Genomic DNA, 19,517 nt, shown 5'->3' on the forward strand with positions numbered 1-19,517 from the left:
CTTCCTCTCTCTCTAAAATTAATAATTAAAAAAGTGGTGAAAAACTTTCTTTTTAATCAGAAAGACAGGCATAATTAACTGATCAGAGGATGGTCATATATTCTATTCAAGTGTAAGGGTTCTTTACTTTGCAGGTAAGGCTGACATAGATGCGGTGGAAGGCTGGGGTGGACCTTCTCTGGAAGCCCCTGGCAGCATGGGTTGTTTCTTTTCATTCTGGTTGCTGCACTCTCCCTGGGTACATGTGCAAAATGTTCCATGTGTCCTGAGCATATATGTCAGGTCAGTTAGTCAGCAATCCTTCTTCAACAATAGGTTCATTTTCCTTTGCTCCAATGCTACATTTTCAACATGGAAGGAATTTAAAATGTAAAAGCATTTGCTAGGTAGAGGAGGGAGACTCTCGGGTTAGGATTAGTATCTACTCCCCTCACACCAGGTTTGGTCGTCTTTTCCATTACAACTCATTATTGAGTTTTAGGACATGAAGTGGGTGGTCATTAGATTTTTTATCTAAGGCTGATGATCTCAACTGGATTGTGCCAGCAGCAGAGACTTAATGTTGGACAGCTCAGTCACTGCATTTGATGAACAGCCCAGTGACAAGACAAAAATAAATGGACAATTTATAACTTGAAAAGGGTCAGTTGCAGAGGGAGTGTCACGAAGCAGAGGGGTGGGAACGCAGCAGGGAGGGCTTCTCAGTATACTGAGTGTATTTGAAGAAACAATTTACATTGTTTCTTTTTCCAGAGCAGAAACCCGGAAGAGTTGTTCCTTCGCCCATTCATTCATTCATTCATTCTTTATTTGGTGCCTATGTACCAGACACGGTTAGGGGGAAAACGAGACGCAGGTTATTACCTCATGTAGCTAAACTGTTTGACTTTTCACAAATCCCTTGCTCTCTGGGCCTCAATTTCTCGACCTGTTCAGAGGTGTGCCTTCACAGTGGACCTAGACTATTTAGATTCAAATTCCAGCTTCACCTCTTTCCCATTAAGTTCCCATGCAACTTAATTTGATCTTCGTGAGCCTCAGTTTCTTCATCAGTAAAGTGGGGATAAAATAACCTGTTTCATCGGGTTGTGCTGAGGGTGGCATGAAGGTAGCGCTCAGCCTAGGGTGGTCGCAATCGTTAATCCCTGCTGATTCCCCGAGCCGCCGATAAACCGCGGAACCACTGACAGGTGTTCATCGGGGCGTGGCTCACAGCCCCCGGGGCGTGGGGGATTAGGATTTATAAAGACAGGGTCTCGCCCTGTGGCCTCATTCCGGCTAGAATAGACTCCAGAGAGGTCTTCGAGGTTTTGGCTCTGCACACCGAGGGCCAGGAGCGGGGCTGCTTGGAGCGGCCAGCCCGGAGCCAGCGCTCCGGGCCAAGGGGCCGCACCTCTCGGAGCGCGCGGCCGCTGAGTGGGCACTGGGGACCCGGCCCGCTCGCTGCCCCTGGGGGCGGAGCCTGCAGCCACCCTGGCCCCGCGCCCGGCACCTTCCCACCCAGCCGAGGCCCGGAAGGGGCCAGTGGCGCTTCCGTCTCGCTAGGGATGCACAGAGGGCGGAGCTGCGGCCCGAGGACGCGACGCGAGCCGAGTTCCGGCGAGGAGGCCGCGCCAGTGACAGCGATGGCGGCGGAGTCGGCGCTCCAAGTTGTGGAGAAGCTGCAGGCGCGGCTGGCCGCGAACCCGGACCCGAAGAAGGTGAGCGAGTGGGCAGCGCAGAGCGGGGCGGGCGTTGTGCGGGCGCTGCCCAGTAACGGTCAGGGGCCCGCGCGCGGCCTCCTTCTGGTAGTCGGGGGCCGTTGGGGCTCGGACCCGGAGCCAGGCCCCGCCGTGCTCGTAGCCTGGAGTCGTGAAGTTCGCGGCCATTGGCCGCTGCCCGCGCCGTGGCATCCCGCACGGCGGGCGGCGGGTCTGGGCGCACCAGGGCCTCCCTGCCTTCCGGGCCGGGCCCCCGCGGCGGACAGGGGCGCGCACCGGGCGGACCCCGCGTGTCTGTGAGTCTCCCCGAACGTCCGTCGGTGTCCCGGGCCAGCTGTTTCCTGTTGGGAGAGCTCGCCTGGAGTTAACTCCTGCCCGCTCCGTCCCTCGCTGCGAAGTGTTTCTGATTTTAGTGTCTTCTGATGTTTCTTCAGAGGGAGGAGGAGGGGATTCTGTCTGTGCGTGATGGAATCTAGGCTCGGTGTGTGGTCCTGCGTCTCCAAGAGACGTTTTGATTGCTTTCCGGCTTGATATTAGAAAGTGGACCTTTTCACTTCCTCGGTAAATCCTTTTAAAGGCAAAACAAAATAAACCTCACGTCACCTAACTGTATGTAGCCTAAAGACTTAGGTTGCAATTGGAAGAAGAGAAAAAAAAAGGTTAGAAGTTGCAGGTAGATTTCAGATTTCATTCTGGCCTTGATTGAAAGGTAAGAGCTACCGTTCCTCGTTTTGCAGCAAGTGATGGGCAACCATTTTTAATTGTACTCAGCTAGTTTTGTGTTATTTTAAAAATTGTGTTCTTAAGTTAAATGCATTCTTCTCCCTCTCTGACTTTCTGTTATCCAGCTTCTTGGTGTCTGGGAGTGCGGCGAATGTTAGAATTTTTAAAAATGGGAATACACGGATGAAAACCCCTCAGGTTTGACAGTCTCTGTCAGCATTCTAGCCGGAGTGCACGGTGCGTAAGAGCTGGATCTCAGCCCCAGTGCCCCCTGGGGAGGAGGTCATCGCGGAGGAGGCAAGTGGTGGCGAGGTGTGGGTTCTAATCCACACGGGCCGCGGACGTTGGGGACGTTCTTTGCCGAGCCTGCTTCTTCACCTGTCTTCTTCCTAAGATTAAACTAAAAGGCGGAAGGGCCAGGCTCTTGGGAAGTACTCAGTAGATATTAATCACCACCCTTCATAGTTGTTCTTGAAGGGCCCCTTTCTCTTCACCTTGTTCCCAGCTTGTCATAGGTGAGGTTTTTTTCCTCTCCATTTCTAAAGGTTGCACACAGCATCTCCCCATCAGGCTACTTGTTAACCTTTCACATTCGTACCTAGCTCAAGGATCCACTTATTTAGGAAGCCATTTTAGTTTTAAACCTGTGAAAACTTAAACCCTTTCAATTGTTTTGTGTTATATTTTCTATTGTGGCTTCAGTACTAGTGGCCAGGCATATTTACATGTTTCTTTTTACAATAACCCTTTTTGGACATCTAATAAATGTTTGTTTTTTTCTGCGTACTGGTTAGTTTTCCTAAACACTATGTTTGTGACTGATCTTTAAAACCTTAATGCAATATTATGTAAGTCCATTCCCCAACCCCAATTTTGTTCTTTTCTATCAGGTTTAAAAAAATGCACCATGCATTATCTATAGTCATTCTTATACTAGAATTTAATTTTTTAAATTTTAATTGTATTTTTTCATTACCATTTATCTCCCTTATACCGTCTTCCACCTCCAACCACCCCTAGAATTTAAATTTTGAAGTAGCTTTTCTAGTAGCTGATGTGCATGAAATTTCAAATTAGGAAAATAGTTGACTTCTTACCCTATTTGAACTAGTAGTGATTATTGCCAGTACTTGGGCTTTCTTACCAGATAGGACTCACCCTTAACTTCTGGCTTCATGTTATGAAGTGAGCATTAAGAAGATGAAAAAGTGTTAGGAGATCATTTTTGCAAAGGGCACAATAGTTGGCGTTCAGAAATGAGCCAACTGCAGGGGGAAAACTGCAAGCTGGCACGCTGGCCTTCTCAACCTTCTGTTACCCAACAAGCTCCCACAGGTTGTTCTTGAAATTGCAAGAAAATTATATAGCAGTATTGAATTTGCAACTAAATCTTGATTTCAAACCATTATTAGCCAAAGGGTGACTTCCACACCCGTGTTCATGGATTTTCTGATATTAAACATTGGTGTTTAACTGTTTTCATTTTTAAGTCCATCTATGGCCGAGGCTTACTTGGGGAAAAGGTAACAGGCAAAGACCAGGGTCACTTGGTTCCTACTGTTTTATGGGGAAAAAATTTCATGGCTGGTAAAGTTACCTGACCAGTGTTATACTTTGAATGTGAAAACTACCCAGAATACCGTTTGCTGGCAAGTGGAGAGGAAGGAGTCAGCATTATGAACATTTTTTGCTCTTTGGGTTGAAGGAGTGTGCAAAAGATGACTGAAATTTCTAAGGATGTATTGTGCAAATGTTTCATATTTCTCAGTGATCTGTTGTCAGTTCTTGCAAACTCTACAGTTGGTCTGTTGGATTTAATAACAAGTTTCCATCTACCTGAGGATGCCCAAAGTGCTTTTTCCTTGTTATTACTCTTTTTCTTGAACTGCATTGAAAGTAGAGGGGCTCTGAAGCCCCTTTTCTCTTATGTTGGGCTAGCTCATTTTGAAAATCTCCAGGGTTTCAGTTTTGTCTGCTTTTAAGTCATTCCTGCTAATGCAAAGCAAACCAGAAAGGTAGCATTTACTCCTCCAGTTAGTGCTTTGAGGTAGAACACACCCCCAGTGACTTTGGGCCCCATCCTTAATGTGGGCTTCGTAGAGGTCCTGAGTACCCTTTGTCCCCGTGGTGACCTCTTTTACAACGTGGACTCTAAACTGTCTAACAACGTAATACTAAGGAGCTTTTGCTTTGGGGTATGCTAAGAGGCACATGAGCTACAGCTCTATTTTCTGTTCCTGTTTCCTGTTTTCTAAGGACAATGGTATTATGTTGGATATTTCTCCTGGCTTTGTAGTACACTCTGTGGTAGATATACTTGACTAACTAGCTCATTAGGCAAGTTATCTAACCTCACTGAGCTGGGTTTCATATCTATAAAATGGTGAGAATAATATTCACTTTGTAGAAGTGCTTAATGAAGATGAAATAAGGTAACACATGTAAGAACTTAGTGTAGTAGCCAACACATAGTAGATGGTATTTAATGGCCTTAGGGGAGACAACCTATTTTTTAAGCTTTTCAATGATTCTAAATTTTCCTTTAAGAAAAGCAATTGGCATTAATCTTTGTATTCATAGCTTGGATGACTAGAAGTACGCATAAACTTTCTCCTAAATTGCATGTTGGTGGTGATCAAATTTGGAGTAGAGGATAATTTTCATTCAACTACGAAGGTGAAATCCCCTAGATTCACCACTCGGCTTCTCATTTATTCCTAGTCAAACAGTATGATCATCTGTGATCCAGGTGCTTGCCTAGTGACCATATTCAGTAATTACTGAAGTAGAATGACCGGAAAAACATACTTGCTACTCCACCTATAGCATTGTGACATGCTGATTATACCCGGGGCTACTCTTGGAAAAAAGACAGATCTTGTTATCTAATATTTAAACGTAAAGGTCACAGTTATCTGTTTTGAACTACTTGTACTTTGAAGCTTCTGTATACACATACATACACATTTTCTAGAGAAGGGCATGGCAAGTCATGACCTTTGTCGAAAGTGGAGCAAGTAGATACTGGCTGGTGAATATCTGTTGGAAGATCAAGGGTAGACATTTAAAGATCTGTTTGTTGATGAATGAACTGATTTTAATACTAAACATTTATTGAGCTTTCATAGATTCCAGGCACTGTGGCTAAGGACTACACATGGTTTATCCCAGTGAATCCTCACACTTGTGAAGTAGAAACAGGATCCAGTTCTTATTTTGCAGATGAAGTAAATAAGGTTCAGAGAGGTTACTGACTTGCACAAGATCACCTGGCAAGGAGGTGACAGAGCCAAACGGAGGCCTATCTCTGACTCCAGAACTCTGTCTTAACAGGAACGCTATCCTGATTTTGACCTAGTTTTAGGGACTACAGAAAGGAAATGTGGCCAAACCCAGATCGCTTTTCTAATCTACCCAGACATTTTGTGTTTACCCTTAACGGCAAAGCTCTGATTCAAGCAACTTGAAATTAGTCTTGGCTTCCCATTGTATCCAGAAAACAATTCTATTAAACACTGCTGACTGCCTGGAAACACGATATCCTTTTCTTATAGAGACCTCTTCTTTTTATTTTCCTTGGTGCCTGGTCCATGGGTAATTTTGCTAAGATTGGTACCTTTCTCAGAAACTCGCTCTCAGAACTGGGGCAAAATGATAGTTCATGACTTTTCTTAGAGTTGGTAGGTTTGATTATCTTCTAAGTCTCATTTCCCATTGGTGTAGCATCATGGTTGAAAGCAGGGAATCCAAAGCTACAGACCCAAGTGAATCTTGTCCTACTTGCATCCTAGGACAGATAACTTACCTTTTTTCTTTTCTTTTTTTTTTCTTTTTTTAACAATCACCATTATTTATTTTCTCCGCATTTTAAAAAAATAGTAAGACATCTGAAAAAACAATTGAGCTGTGATAGGCTACAATACATACATGATAGAAACATATACTAGGGGAAAAACAACTTCAAAACTTTTCATAAAGCTTTTCATAAATAACTTACCTTCTTTGAGCCTGTTTTCATACTTACAAAATAGGGATAATAACCATGCTTGTTACTGTATAATACTTAGATGAGTAAGTATTTAACTATCAGGTACTATTCTTGTTTGTTCCAGTGAATGATTATTATTTTATAGGAATTAATGTTTATTTTATTCTCTCTACAGGTATTAAAATATTTGAAGAAACTCTCCGCCTTGCCTATTACAGTAGACATCCTTGCGGTAAGACCTGTATAACTTTAGATATTATATAAAACTATATCCCATTCCTTTCCCACCGGTAGAGATTGTACAATAAGATAGAGAGCATGTGCTAAGAAAGTGGAAGAAATGAGAAATGGGGCCATATACTGAATTATTTCATTTATATGAAATGTTCAAAATAGGTAGATCATAGGCAGGAAATGGACTGTGGTTGCCAGGGGTTAGGGGGGAATGGAGAGCCACAAGGTTCCTTTCCAGGGTGACAGATATGTGCTGGAATTAGACAGTAGTGATGGTTGCACATTATTGTAAGTGTTCTGGAAACCACTGAACTATACACTTTAAAATGGTTAAAATGGGCCCTCAGTGGTGTGGCTTAGTGGGTTGGGCGTCATCATCCCACAAAGCAAAGGGTCCCCAGTTCAATTCCTGGATTGGGCACATGCCTGGGTTGCAGCCGGTTCCCAGTTGGGGGTGCGTGCAAGGGGCAACCAATGGATGTTTCTCTCTCTCCCTCCCTCCCTTCCCCTCTCTCTAAAAATAAATAAAATCTTTAAATGAGTAAAGTGGTGAATTTATTGTTACGTGAATTTTATCTCAAAAAGTTTTTCTACAAATTAAAAGAACATTGGCTTTGGCATGAACCAATCCTGGGTTCGAAACCAAGTTCTGTGATTTGAGGCTGTTCCTTTTTTTGTAAAATGGAGTAGATTCCTGACTCTCAGAGTTGTTGTAAGATTGGTTCAGATATTGTATGCGAAGCTCTTAGCGCAGTGCCTGAACCTGCCAAAATCACTCTATAGTTAGTGTAGAAGTGTTTTAAATTCAATATTTCCTCTTCTGGTGTGCTTTGCTACTATGTATCATTAGACGTTTGGGGTATAGCAACAAAGTAATTTTGTAGTGAGACTTGCACTAAAATTTAGGAAGGAAGTGATTGGTTTGTTGAAAAGTAGGTCTCATTTCTTTGAAGATAGTGAACCTATTTCCTCAACCCTCTTAACAATTCCGTTGTCCAATTTATAGGAGACCGGTGTTGGGAAAACAGTAAATAGCTTACGAAAACACGAGCACGTTGGAAGCTTTGCCAGGGACCTGGTGGCCCAGTGGAAGAAGCTGGTTCCTGTGGAACGGTAAAAACATTGCTCTGTAGGTTTGTTCAAGTTCATGGTTAAATCTGACATTTGGAGTGCTTACAGACAAAATTTTTTTCTTTTATCATTTCTTCTCTGCCTTCTTATTTAAAATATTTGTTTTTGCCTCGGCCGATGTGGCTCGGTTGGAGCGTTGTCCTGTAAACCAAAAGGTCAGTTTCAATCCCCGATCTGGGCGCAAATGATCCAGGTCTGGGCATGTATGGGAAGGCAGCCAATCGATGCTTCTCTGTTGCACCGATGTTTCTCCCTCTTGCTTTCCCTCTTTCTAAAAGCAATGAAAATATGTCCTTGGGTAAGAATAAAAAATAGATTAAAAATAGATATAAGGATCAAAATTTCTTATAGATGTACCATCCAAAGGTAAGTATTATTAACATTTTGGTATGTTTCTTTCTAAACTTTTTATGTATTTACAAACAAACTATATGTAACAGCCACCTTTTTATGTAACAATTAGTTTCGGCTCCATGACTTTGTCCTTTAAACAAGGATAGCAGTGAGATTTAAAACTGCTTTATCTGCATTTTCTTTTATTTAGAAACACTGACCCTGATGAACAGGACTTTGAGAAGAACAATTCCCGAAAGCGCCCCAGGGATGCTCTTCAGAAGGAGGAGGAGCTGAAGGGCGGCTACCACGAGAACTGGAACGCTGCCAGTAGCCAACAGCACAGTCCTGATCATAGACCGAAGAAGCACAGAAAACTCTCAGGGCTTGAAAGACCTCACAGAGTGTCTCAGAGTCAGGAGAGGAGAGATGAGCGAAAGAGGGGCCATAGGGTTTCACCAATTTACTCTTCAGACCACGAATCTTCTGATTACGGCCATGTTCAGTCTCCTCCTACGTCTGGCAATCCCCATCAGGTGTCCGTGGACCATTACAGACCCCCAGATGAGGACCATGAGCCCTTGGCTCCACACCAGAAGCCTGGAAAGGGCCATAGTAACGCCTTTCAGGACAGACGGGGCGTCAGTCAGGAAAGACACCTGGGTGAACCCCAGGGGAAAGGGATTGGGAGTCACAACAAGGAGCACAAATCTTCCCATAAAGAAAAACGTGCAGTGGATGACAGGGGCCAGGAGAAGTCGTCTCTGAGCAGAGAGAAATCCCACAAGGCCATCTCCAAAGAGGAAAACCGGAGGCCCCTCTCAGGGGATGGCACAAAGGAGAAACCACCCTCTAGTGGAATCAAGAAAGAGAAGGAAAGAGAGGGCAGCACCAAGAAGTTTTTATCCCCCCTGGAGGTTGCTTCAGACAACCACCTCAAAAAGCAGAAGCACAAAGACTCGGAGAAAGCCAAATCAGGCAAAAGCAAGCAAAGTCTAGACACCTTAGACACAGGAAAGGGGGCCAGAGACCTGCTGCCCAAGGCAAAGGAGAAGGTTTCTAACAACTTAAAGACTCAAGGGAAAGTAAAAACTCATTCAAATAGGAAGTCGGTGGACTCCCTCCCTAAGGTGGAGGAGGCAGACGTGGACGATGAATTTGAGCAGCCCACCATGTCTTTTGAGTCCTACCTCATCTATGACCAACCCCGGAAGAAAAAGAAAAAGATTGTGAAAACCTCAGCTGCAACTGTTGGAGAAAAAGGACTAAAAAAAAAAGATTCGAAAAGCACTAGTAAAAACTTGCACTCAGTTCAGAAATTACCTAAGGTGAACGAAAACAAGTCAGAGAAGCTTCAGCCGGCTAGAGCCGATTCAGCCAAGTCGAGAAAGGTAACCCGTTCAGCCCCTTGGGGGCTTCCCATTCGGAGCACCTGGCTTTGCGGGGCTCCCAGGACCCACCCTCCTGCTGTTTTGCTTGGCTGGCTTTTATGTGGCCTGTTGAATTCCAGTTCGAGGTAATTTCCTTGGGGCCTGTCTAGCTGCCAGACTAGGGAGTACCCAAGAAAAGCATTTGCTGAGGTGTCCCATTGGGCTGGCCCCATCCATATGGATTTCCTGACTTAGGTGGTCAGACTGCCGCCCCTCCTCCAGCCGGATCTGCCTGTGACTTATCAGTCCCGTCAGCACTGCTGGGAATGGACCGTAGGAAGGGCAGCTGTGCCCGTAAAAGGGCTCTCCAGTCACTGGTCTCTTCTCTGCAGGTCCCCACTGATGTATTGCCCGTGTTGCCAGACCTCCCATTACCTATGATACAGGCCAATTACCGGCCACTTCCTTCCCTTGATTTGGTGTCCTTCCAACCAAAGCGAAAAGGTAATTTTCTATATCTTTTCTTTTTTAAATGGATTTTAAAAATTCACTCATGATCTGTCGTCATATTTTGGTGTGTTTCCTAATCACACAGGCTCTTGGGTTTGAATCTAGCTGTGGCTTCGACAAGTTATATGAACTTGGGTTGTAACTTAACAAATTGTGGGCTTCAGTTTCATATTCTGTAAATGGGAATAATAATGGTTTCTGCCTCATAGGGCTGTTAAGTGGATCAAATGCTGACAAAGCTCTTAGCTCCTGGTTTTCCCACATAGTAAGTGTTCAGTAAATCTTAGCTGCTGCTGTTAATTAGCAGCCTTTTCTTCTATATATGTGCAACATGAGCTTTTTATCTTTAAAAAAAAATCTAGTGGCTTTTTTTTTCTTTTTTAAATTTTATTTATTTATTTTAGGGAGAGAGGAAGGACGGGAGAAAGAGAGAGAAACATCAATGAGTGGTTGCCTCTCACGCGCCCCCAACTGGGGACCTGGCCTGCAACCCAGGCACATGCTCTGACTGGGAATCAAACCGGTGACCCTTTAGTTCACAGGACAGTACTCAATCCACTGAGCCGCACCAGCCAGGGCAAAAAAAGTCTAGTTTTAATAGCAAAAGAATTAAAAACTGCATAACTGTATCTCAGCAAGAGACTAACAAATTGTGGTTCATCCACACAGTGGCATCTTGCACAACTGTGGAAAGTCTACATACGGACATGGAATGATTTCTAAAATGTGGAAAATGAAAAAAAAAAAAAAGATAGGATGTTATTAATTGGTTAAAAGGAATAAAATTCATATTTGGTTCCTTTTGCATAGACTCTCTGGAAGGATACACAAGCAACTGGTAACGTTGGTTGCCTCTGGGAAAGGGAACGCAGGGGCTGAGGAATGGGATGGGAAGGTGAGTGTTTACTGCACAGCGGAGAGCCTTTTGTAACTTACATTCCTGTGTCTCCTGTGCTGTAGCACACTCTTCTCCCCAGGAAGAGGAAGAAGCTGGATTCACTGGACGGAGAATGAATTCTAAGATGCAGGTGTATTCTGGTTCCAAGTGTGCCTATCTCCCCAAAATGATGACTTTGCACCAGCAGTGCATCCGGGTACTTAAAAACAACATTGACTGTAAGTCACATGCTTTTCTCTTGCTCTCAAGCATGTTGTGGCGCTGGGACCGTATCACTGGGTGGCTTGGCTGCTGCGACTCAGTGCTTTCACCTTTGCATCTCTGCAGCAATCTATGAAGTGGGAGGCGTCCCATATTCTGTTCTTGAACCTGTTTTGGAGAGGTGTACACCTGATCAGCTGTATCGTATAGAGGAATACAATCATGTAAGTATTCTGTTTGGGTGGGAAGAGGGCAGTTTTCTTGTTTGGGTCTCCAAAAATAGCTTTGTCCCTGTGAATCTGCTGCAGCTGAAGGGCAGGCCACTGGCTGCGTCGCTGTTCTGGGCATGTTTTTTTTGCCAGTGGGCCTTTAAACAAGAATATTTTTAGCTTCTGCCTCTGGCATCTTAAGTGGGCCTCTTGGGCTAGAATCAAGGTGGGACTCAAAAGGAGCAGGAAAACACTTCCCACACCTCCCTTGAATTTGCCCAGTCACGGAGGTCAAGGGAGAATTCTGGCAACACAGCATCTGGGATCCAGGCCTGGGACAGAGCTCTGTGTTGACACTCGGGTGTCTGGTGAATTTTTAAAAGATCACAAATGGCTGGGTGTGTCTTAGAAACATTGCGATATATTCAGAAATCCTTCTTGTAATGCTGGAGCATGCTGATCTGATTGCATTAGCTGTTTCTGTAATTTTAAGGGAATTATAATGTATCTTTTAGGTGGTCCCCTTGCCATTACAGTTCTGTGTAGTATTTGGGAAATGCCTGGATTATACGCTTCACTTATTTTTTTAAAGGAAAAGACTGATCGTAAACTAATTTTTTATTGTCTTGTCTCTTAGTCCCACAACCCCCCAGAAGCAGCTACTGTGCCTCACATTTAACTATTTTAATTTATTAATTTTCAAGAGAGAGGAAAGGGGAGAGAGAGAGAGAGACATCAGTTTGTTGTTCCACTTATTTATACATTCATTGGTTGATTCTTGTATGTGCCCTGACCAGTGACTGAAACCACAACCTTGGCATATTGGGACGATGCTCTGCCCAACTGAGCTACCTGGCCAGGGCTAAGTTAGTGATTTGATTTTTTTCTAGAACTATGGTATCTTTTTTTAAAAATATGCTTTATTGATTATGCTGTTACAGTTGTCCCAATTCCTTTTCCCTTTGTTCCCCTCCACCCAGTGCCCCCCCACCTTAGTTCATGCCCATTGGTTGTGCGTATAGTTCTTCCTAGAACCATAGTATCTTAATGTAATTCTCTACAGACCAAAAAATCATTAGGATAGCCTAGGTTATTAAGAGTAGGAAAGAGATATGTAAGAGTGTTTGCATATAAAGATGTCCTGGTTCTGGTTTTAGGTATTAATTGAAGAAACAGATCAATTATGGAAAGTTCATTGTCACCGAGACTTTAAGGAGGAAAGGCCAGAAGAGTATGAGTCGTGGCGGGAGATGTACTTGCGGCTTCAGGATGCCCGAGAGCAGCGGTTACAATTACTGACAAAGAATATCAAATTCGCACATGCCAATAAGCCCAAAGGTATTGGGGGGTTGAGGGGAGCGGGGAGGGCTGGCAAAATAGTGAGCCCTGTGCTCGGGCCCACAGCAGGATCTTGCTGTTCCCAGCTGATGTAGGGCCTCTGGCCCCTAAATCTCTCACATTTGCAGAAGTGGGGCAGAGGAGGGGGTTTTTCCTGCCACTGTGCATGTTACCCTGCAGAGTGGTTTTCAAGGTTGGTAAACCCTCAGCTTCGGGGGCACTTGAAAAGCCTTTATCTGGTAATAGTGTAGGTTATTGAAGTAACAGTAGCATCTCTGTTCAAGAAGGCAGGTATTAATCGCCACATTTCTCTACAGGCCGACAAGCACAGATGGCTTTTGTCGACTCTGAGGCCAAACCACCTCGTGATGTTCGAAGGAGGCAGGAGAAGTTTGGGACAGGAGGAGCAGCTGTGCTGGAGAAAATCAAGTATGATCTCTGCTCCTCCTTGGTTTCTGCAGGCTCAAGGAAGAGAGGCCAAGAGCTTGTCACTCACCTTGAGAAAGCAGCTCAGGCGCAAGAAGCAGTTCATTTTGGGGGTGAAAGCACAGCAGTGCAGAGTAGGTTCTAGAGCCTCAGCTTCCTTGACTGCAGTGCAGGCTGAAAATTATTCCTGCCTCTCAGAGAGGTCAAGATTAAGTGGAGAACGGGGCCTGGCTTCTGGGAAACATTCACTTATGCCTTCCCTTTCCCCATTTAAACAAATATAGGACTTAGTGTCTGACTAAATTATTTAACGTACGTCACACTAGCATTTTCAAAATGCTGATTTACACCTAAACAGTGAAGTTAGTTGGAGATCATCATTCATTCTGAAGGGCCCATCTTAGAGCCATTTCCAGACTCTAGGGTGCTAGAGGTCACTGGTCAAACGCACAAAACTGAGTCTTCCTCGAAAAGACCAGCTTCAGACTGTTGCTGCTGCAGGTGGATTTCTCATGTGCGTGACTAACCAGCTTTGTTCTGTTGCAGGATTAAGCCAGCCCCTTACCCTGCAGGAAGCAGCCATGCTCCCTCGAGCAGCGGCAGCAGCAGCAGCTTTAACGCCAGCCCCGAAAAGCCAGCCTATGACAGCCTGAGCACCAAAAGTGCCCACTGCATGCCCGTGGTCAGCAGCACTGTTTCCTATGATCCTAGGAAACCGACTGTGAAGAGTGAGTGACCTGGAGTTTCTGCTCAGATATTTCAAAGCCAGTGTTTGAGTCCCTTTAATGCCGCTACCCTGCATCGTTTGCGTATTCGATGTAGTGTATGTCTGTCACCTTGCTCAGAGCTGGTCTGAATGTCACTGCCTCCTTTCCCTTGCTTTGTGTATAGTGCATGTGAATCTTTTATTTATTTCTAAAGATTTTCTTTATTTTTAGAGAGAGGGGAAGGGAGGGAGAAAGAGAGGGTGAAAAACATCGATATGAGAGAGAGAAATGTTGATTAGTTGCTTCTTGTATGCACCCTGACCGGGGACCAAACCTGCAACCCAGGCCTGTGCCCTCACTGAGAATTAAACTGGTAACCTTTTCGCTTTGCAGGACAACACCCAGCCAACTGAGCCCCACTGGTCAGGGTTGCCTGTTTTTTGTTTTTTTTTTTTAAGATTTTATTTATCTACTTTCAGAGAGAGAGGGGAAGCGGGTTAGAAAGAGAGGGAGAGAAACATCAATCAGTTGCTTCTGGCCTGCAACCCAGGCATATACACTGACTGGGAATCAGACCTATGACATTTCAGTTCACAGGCTAGTGCTCAGTCCACTGAGCCACACCAGCCAGGGCTGCATGTGTAACTTTTAAATAATGCATGGTGATATTCATTTTGGCACTCTGCTTTATTTTACCTAAATGTAAACCTTTTTGCAGCCAATAGCATAGGGTTCATAACTATTGCCAGCTGCATGATAATCCATGTTACTGAAGTTTTAAAGCCCCAGCTTCTAAATATTTATTTATTATATCTAGTTGGGTCTGTTTTGTATTTTATTAACTAGATTACCATAGGCTATCCCCAGTATTCTAAAGAGGTGCCCTAATTTAAAAGCATTATTCTGTATTCACTTCAGAGCCCATGGGAGGGTAAGAGTCTTGGCTTAAGCTTGGCTGAGCTCAGGTGAACCAGTCCTTTGCTATATTCACATTTAGCTCACGTCAGACCTGCTGCTACAGTGGGCATCTGGGGTGGGAAGGGAGTGCTTTTTGCTGGTTTGGACGTTGGTGAGGCAGAGTTAATATATGACTCAGTATGGCCTTCAAAGTCTGGATTAAATTCCAGTTCTGCCACTTACTGTACAATCAGGGGCAAGCTGGCCAGTCTCTCCGAGTGTCGGTGAGGTTGTTAGAATTAGAGACAGTGATTATTTGGGCCTGGCAGGGCTGCTGCTTCTACTGTGGTGTTAGCGGACAGCGACCGTTTGTATCCATTTGGTGGTGCAGAGCCCGCAGTGATGAGGCCTCGGCTTTGATTGTAAACCCCTGGTGGTATATGTCTCAGCTGCCGCGGATTTGAAACAGTGGCCTTATTTCTCTTTTCACAGAAATTGCCCCCATGATGGCCAAGACTATTAAAGCTTTCAAGAACAGATTCTCCCGACGATAAACTGAGGACTGGCCTTGGAGGTGGAATTTGGGGGTGAGGAAAATAAGGACAGTGGGGGTTGGGGAATGGAACTTCCAAAGGAGACCCAAATCTGCGCTTTGTGGAAGCTTTGGTCTCCGAGTCCTGCACAGTTGGCAGGTGTCACATCTGTGACCCTGTGTGCTGCAGCCACTGCCTCCCTGCCTGGAGAATACTTCAGAATTCTGAAGAAGATGTGAAGCCTCAGTCTCACTGAGCATTTTAAGGTCAATTATACTTTTGTTATTTAGCTTCTTTGTAAACTATAAGATAGTTTTAATTAATAAATATTGCCCAGATTGTATTTATATTACCCCCAGGTTTTTTTGTTTTTGTGTTTTGTCCTCTACCATACACTTAGCCTATTATTTTCAGGGTCCTTATTAGTTAGACAAAAGCCTAATGAAAGCCATTCCCTATCCCAGTTCAGCTCTCCTGAGTGGTCTCTGGTCCAGAGGGAGGACTGGGCATCCCCAGAGCCTGTGTGGTACCTGCTCCACGTTGGGCTGCCTGTCCTAGAGGGGTCTCAGTGTGCACACAGGAAGCGTTCAGGTTAGACCCCCTCACGTCTGAGGTCCTGCTCAGTGTTGCTTTGAGTTGGCTATGCAGGAACATCTCTTTCTTATTCATTAAATAGTATTTATTAAGGGAGGTTATTTGTAAAGGTCTAGATGCCTTCCTTCATCCTCTTTGCCAGTTCCCACTTTTTTTTTTTTTTGAGGCTCATTAGAGGACACAGAACCTTGGGAGATTGATTTACACAGAACCAATTTCCAGTGCCTGATTCAAAACGTTAGGTTTTTTTTCCCTCTTTCTCTTTTTCCTTCTCCACTCGCATGGAGGGAAACACAAATACAGGGCAGGGCTTTCTGTAGCACTCCCCCCCACCACCATACAACTTCAGAGTTTTAAAAGCCAGCACTTTAACCTCTTGATCCCTGTGAATTACTACTAGGAGTGATTGGTTTTAAAAGCTGTAATGCTATGCTGGACATTGGTTTTGGTTTTGGTTTCTTATAAGGTAAGAGCATGTGATTGGAAGGGCACAAGAGTTTGTTGTGTTTTGTAGAGAACTTTGCAGCTGAAGGTGTTTCTACTTTTCAAGTGTTTAAGCCAGAATTTGGACGGAAGGGCCAACTTAACGGAAGTGTCTGAGATGGGGGAGAACTCGAAGGGTATCTATTTTTTGGGAACAGAGAGTCTCACTTTCGAGGGGACTTCGGGGTAAGATCAGAACAAAGAGGATGGTGCCATTGCCCTTCTTGGCTATTGAAGAGCACTAATATAGTAGGAACCCACTTGGTTGTGACCCAGGTGGAAATAGATGCTATAAATTGAGGTGCTCATCCTTATGAAACCTGATAAGTAGACTGAGGACGTGATTAATGTGACATCCTGAGGAGCTTGGCAGTCCCCTGAATAAGCTCACTCAAAGCTCAAAGTATGGACCCATTGTTTTTAACCATCCTGGAGACCTTGGTTCTGCTAACTGAAGATCCCGAGCGGTGGCTGTCAGTGTGCACTGCTGTACGGGGTGCCTGTGTGATGGGCATAAGTACTCTTCTGTTTTAATTGACTGTATTTTTTAATTGGGTAAAGTAATATTTCTCTTGATTGATTGATTGTATTACCATTCCACCCCTATCCTCAAATCTAATGTTAGGAAGCCTCTTACCGAAAACCAAGTGAACATCTGGGTCAGGTGCCTACAATAGCTTCCTCACGGTGCCCACTACCTTGAATTGGTCCCTTAGCTCTGTTCAAGTCTTTGTCATTGAAACCAGTTTTTCATATTTCAGATTCAGTTACGTATGATTTAATTTCCTTTATTAGGAGTCTTTAGGCAGGGAGGGGGGAAAAAGACACATATATGTTCATCCCAACATCACTACCATTAAGACTTTTGATCACCGCTGTTGGCATAGAGCCAGACCTTTCCCTGCTCCCCTTCCAAGTGTGTCTGCATCAGGGATGTGACTTGGTGAGAACAGTAAGGCAGGAAGAGGAGAAACCAAATTTCTAAATGACCTCTTCACCTGGGTTACTGAGATGGCTGCAGAGCAGACAGGATGATGTTGAACCTTTGGCCTCATTTATGAAAACTTGTGCAATTTTTTTCCCCTGTGCTACACTACATAAAAATCACCAAATTACAAATTAACCCTTTGTGATCGATGGTATAATGAGCAGTTTCTTTAGGGCTTTCTCTTTCTGGGAAGTGGGAGGGAAAGGAGCAAGGTATCGTCCTGCTCTTCATTTGTATTTTGGTCCCAAAATGTAAATACAATTTTCTATGTTACTTTTTTGTGGTAACTACCAAAATGAATATTTTAATTAGATAAGTTATATGAAAAGGAAGAAAAATTCCATGTCTAAATAAAAAACAAACAAAAAATCCCATATCCTGTTGTCTTTCTCCCTTATTGTGTCACAGAAAGGAAGTCGGTCACAACATGTCGGGTTCCCAGGCTGTGAGGCACCAGATCTTAATCCTTGGGCTGGGCCATATAGGAGGTTGGAATTTTGTAGCGTAGCAGGACTCGGGGAGGGGCACGAGCCCTGTAAGCAAAGGAAGGAACTCAGATAAAAATGAGCACCTAGTGGGGACCAGGGACTGTCCTTTGTTTTACCTGAAACCCCATTAACAGAAGCTGAGGTTCAGACAGTGAAGTAATGCACCCAAAGCCACATACCTAGCAAGCAGCAAAGGAAATTTTCAGATTCTCTGACTGCCAAGAATGCCACCTCACCTTTCAGTCACTTCTTGGTGGGTGTGAAAGACACAGGTTGGTCTCAGTCTTACAGTGCCTTCCTAATGAGAGCATAATGAGCACTAATGCAGACAGGTCATGTCAGCAAGGAATTAATGGGAACCTGCTGTGCTGGCTGAGGCTGGAGTTTCAGCATTACTAATGGAGCCAAGCACTTGGTTTCAGCCCCTGCATACATCCAGTGGGCTGGGTCTTACCTTAAGCCTACATCTCAGCAATAGTTTTACTACCCTTTCTCTCCTAAAGAGGGCATTTTTGGTATATAGTCTGGACTCATTTTTCCTAATGAGGCTAATTATGGAACATGGTATCTGATGGATGGCTTCACCCAGAGTTTGTAAGTTAGCCCTTTGTCCCTTATTAATTCAACATTTGCTGAAGCAGGACCTGTATTAGACCCTGGACTATAGACTAACACAGTCAAGCTGGCTCTCAGTCAGATAAGAGTAACTGGCCTCGCTGGTTATGCACCTCCTACTATGTGCCATGCACCATTCTATCTCATATACATTGTCTTTGTTATCACAGTGATCCTACAAGGTAGGTTGTCATGGCCCCATTTTAAAAATGAGGAAACTGAAGCACAGAGAAACTAAGGACTTTCCCAAGGTCACACAGTCACTGAGCAGTGGTGCTGTGTTGGCCTGACTCCCAAGCACACATTCTCAGTCACATTTAACTATGTCAAAACACACACCCAATGTTAGGCTTCTGCAGCAAAACGGACTCCAATGCAAAAAGATGCCCAGGCCAAGGCCCTAATCATTTCTCTGCTGCATGTAACTGATGTCTACCTGGCTTATTACCTTGACAGTTGCCCCCTTCACAGGGTTTCTCTGCTAGTGTTCTGCATCCACTTGAGTGTCTCCCTGGTTATTGGCCAAATGGTGAAAGAGGCAGTTTGTCTTCACAGGCCTCTGACCTCCTTCTGTGATGCCTACTGTCTCAACCCTTTTCAAAAACTTAAGAGGAAAGTTCAGGCTATCAGAATTTTATATAGCTAAGACCTGTGTTTCTCAAACAGAACCTCAGGTTGGCCCCTAAGGTGTGTCAGAAGTGACATCCATCATTTCCATCATATTTCATTGGCTGCACCTAAATTCAAGGGGACAGGGAAGTACAGTTCATCCAGGTGACTGGACACAGAACTGGAATATTTGCTAACAGTACCAAAGACTCCAGAGGCAAACACAGTGTCCTGGGTAAGCTACAAGGCCACCCAGCCTCGAATCCCACACTTCTGGATGTGTCCTTCCACCAGTCACTTAACCTCTCTTGTCTCAGTTTCTTCCTCCCAAAGTAAGAAAAATACATCAGCCTTGCAGAGCTATCAAATAATAATTTAATGAGTTAAATAAAACATGTAAAGTGCTTAGAAAAGTGACACATAAAAAGAGCTCGGGACATGTTAGCCAGGATGTTGGTGATGCATTAGGTGAAGTACCCAACATGAAATAGGCATGCAGTAAAGGGTTGTTGTTAGAACTGAAACTCTGAGGAAAAAGAATT

General features: G+C 44.3%; 1 protein-coding gene across 1 annotated transcript; it reads left to right on the forward strand.

Annotated features, from left to right (window-relative positions):
* The first annotated feature begins 1,532 nt into the window (after positions 1-1,532).
* Positions 1,533-17,637, forward strand: ELOA (elongin A). Its single transcript, XM_090268779.1, has 11 exons — positions 1,533-1,700; positions 6,587-6,643; positions 7,652-7,758; positions 8,321-9,500; positions 9,872-9,983; positions 10,950-11,105; positions 11,215-11,312; positions 12,455-12,635; positions 12,953-13,064; positions 13,608-13,789; positions 15,158-17,637. Exons 1-11 carry the CDS (start codon positions 1,548-1,550, stop codon positions 15,217-15,219), a joined length of 2,400 nt encoding a protein of 799 aa, XP_090124905.1. The 5' UTR covers positions 1,533-1,547; the 3' UTR covers positions 15,220-17,637.
* The last annotated feature ends 1,880 nt before the right edge of the window (positions 17,638-19,517 follow it).

The sequence above is a fragment of the Furipterus horrens genome, unplaced genomic scaffold (genome assembly GCF_987537825.1).
Source record: "Furipterus horrens unplaced genomic scaffold, mFurHor1.1.pri manual_scaffold_3, whole genome shotgun sequence".
In the NCBI taxonomy this organism is placed as follows: Eukaryota; Metazoa; Chordata; class Mammalia; order Chiroptera; family Furipteridae; genus Furipterus; species Furipterus horrens.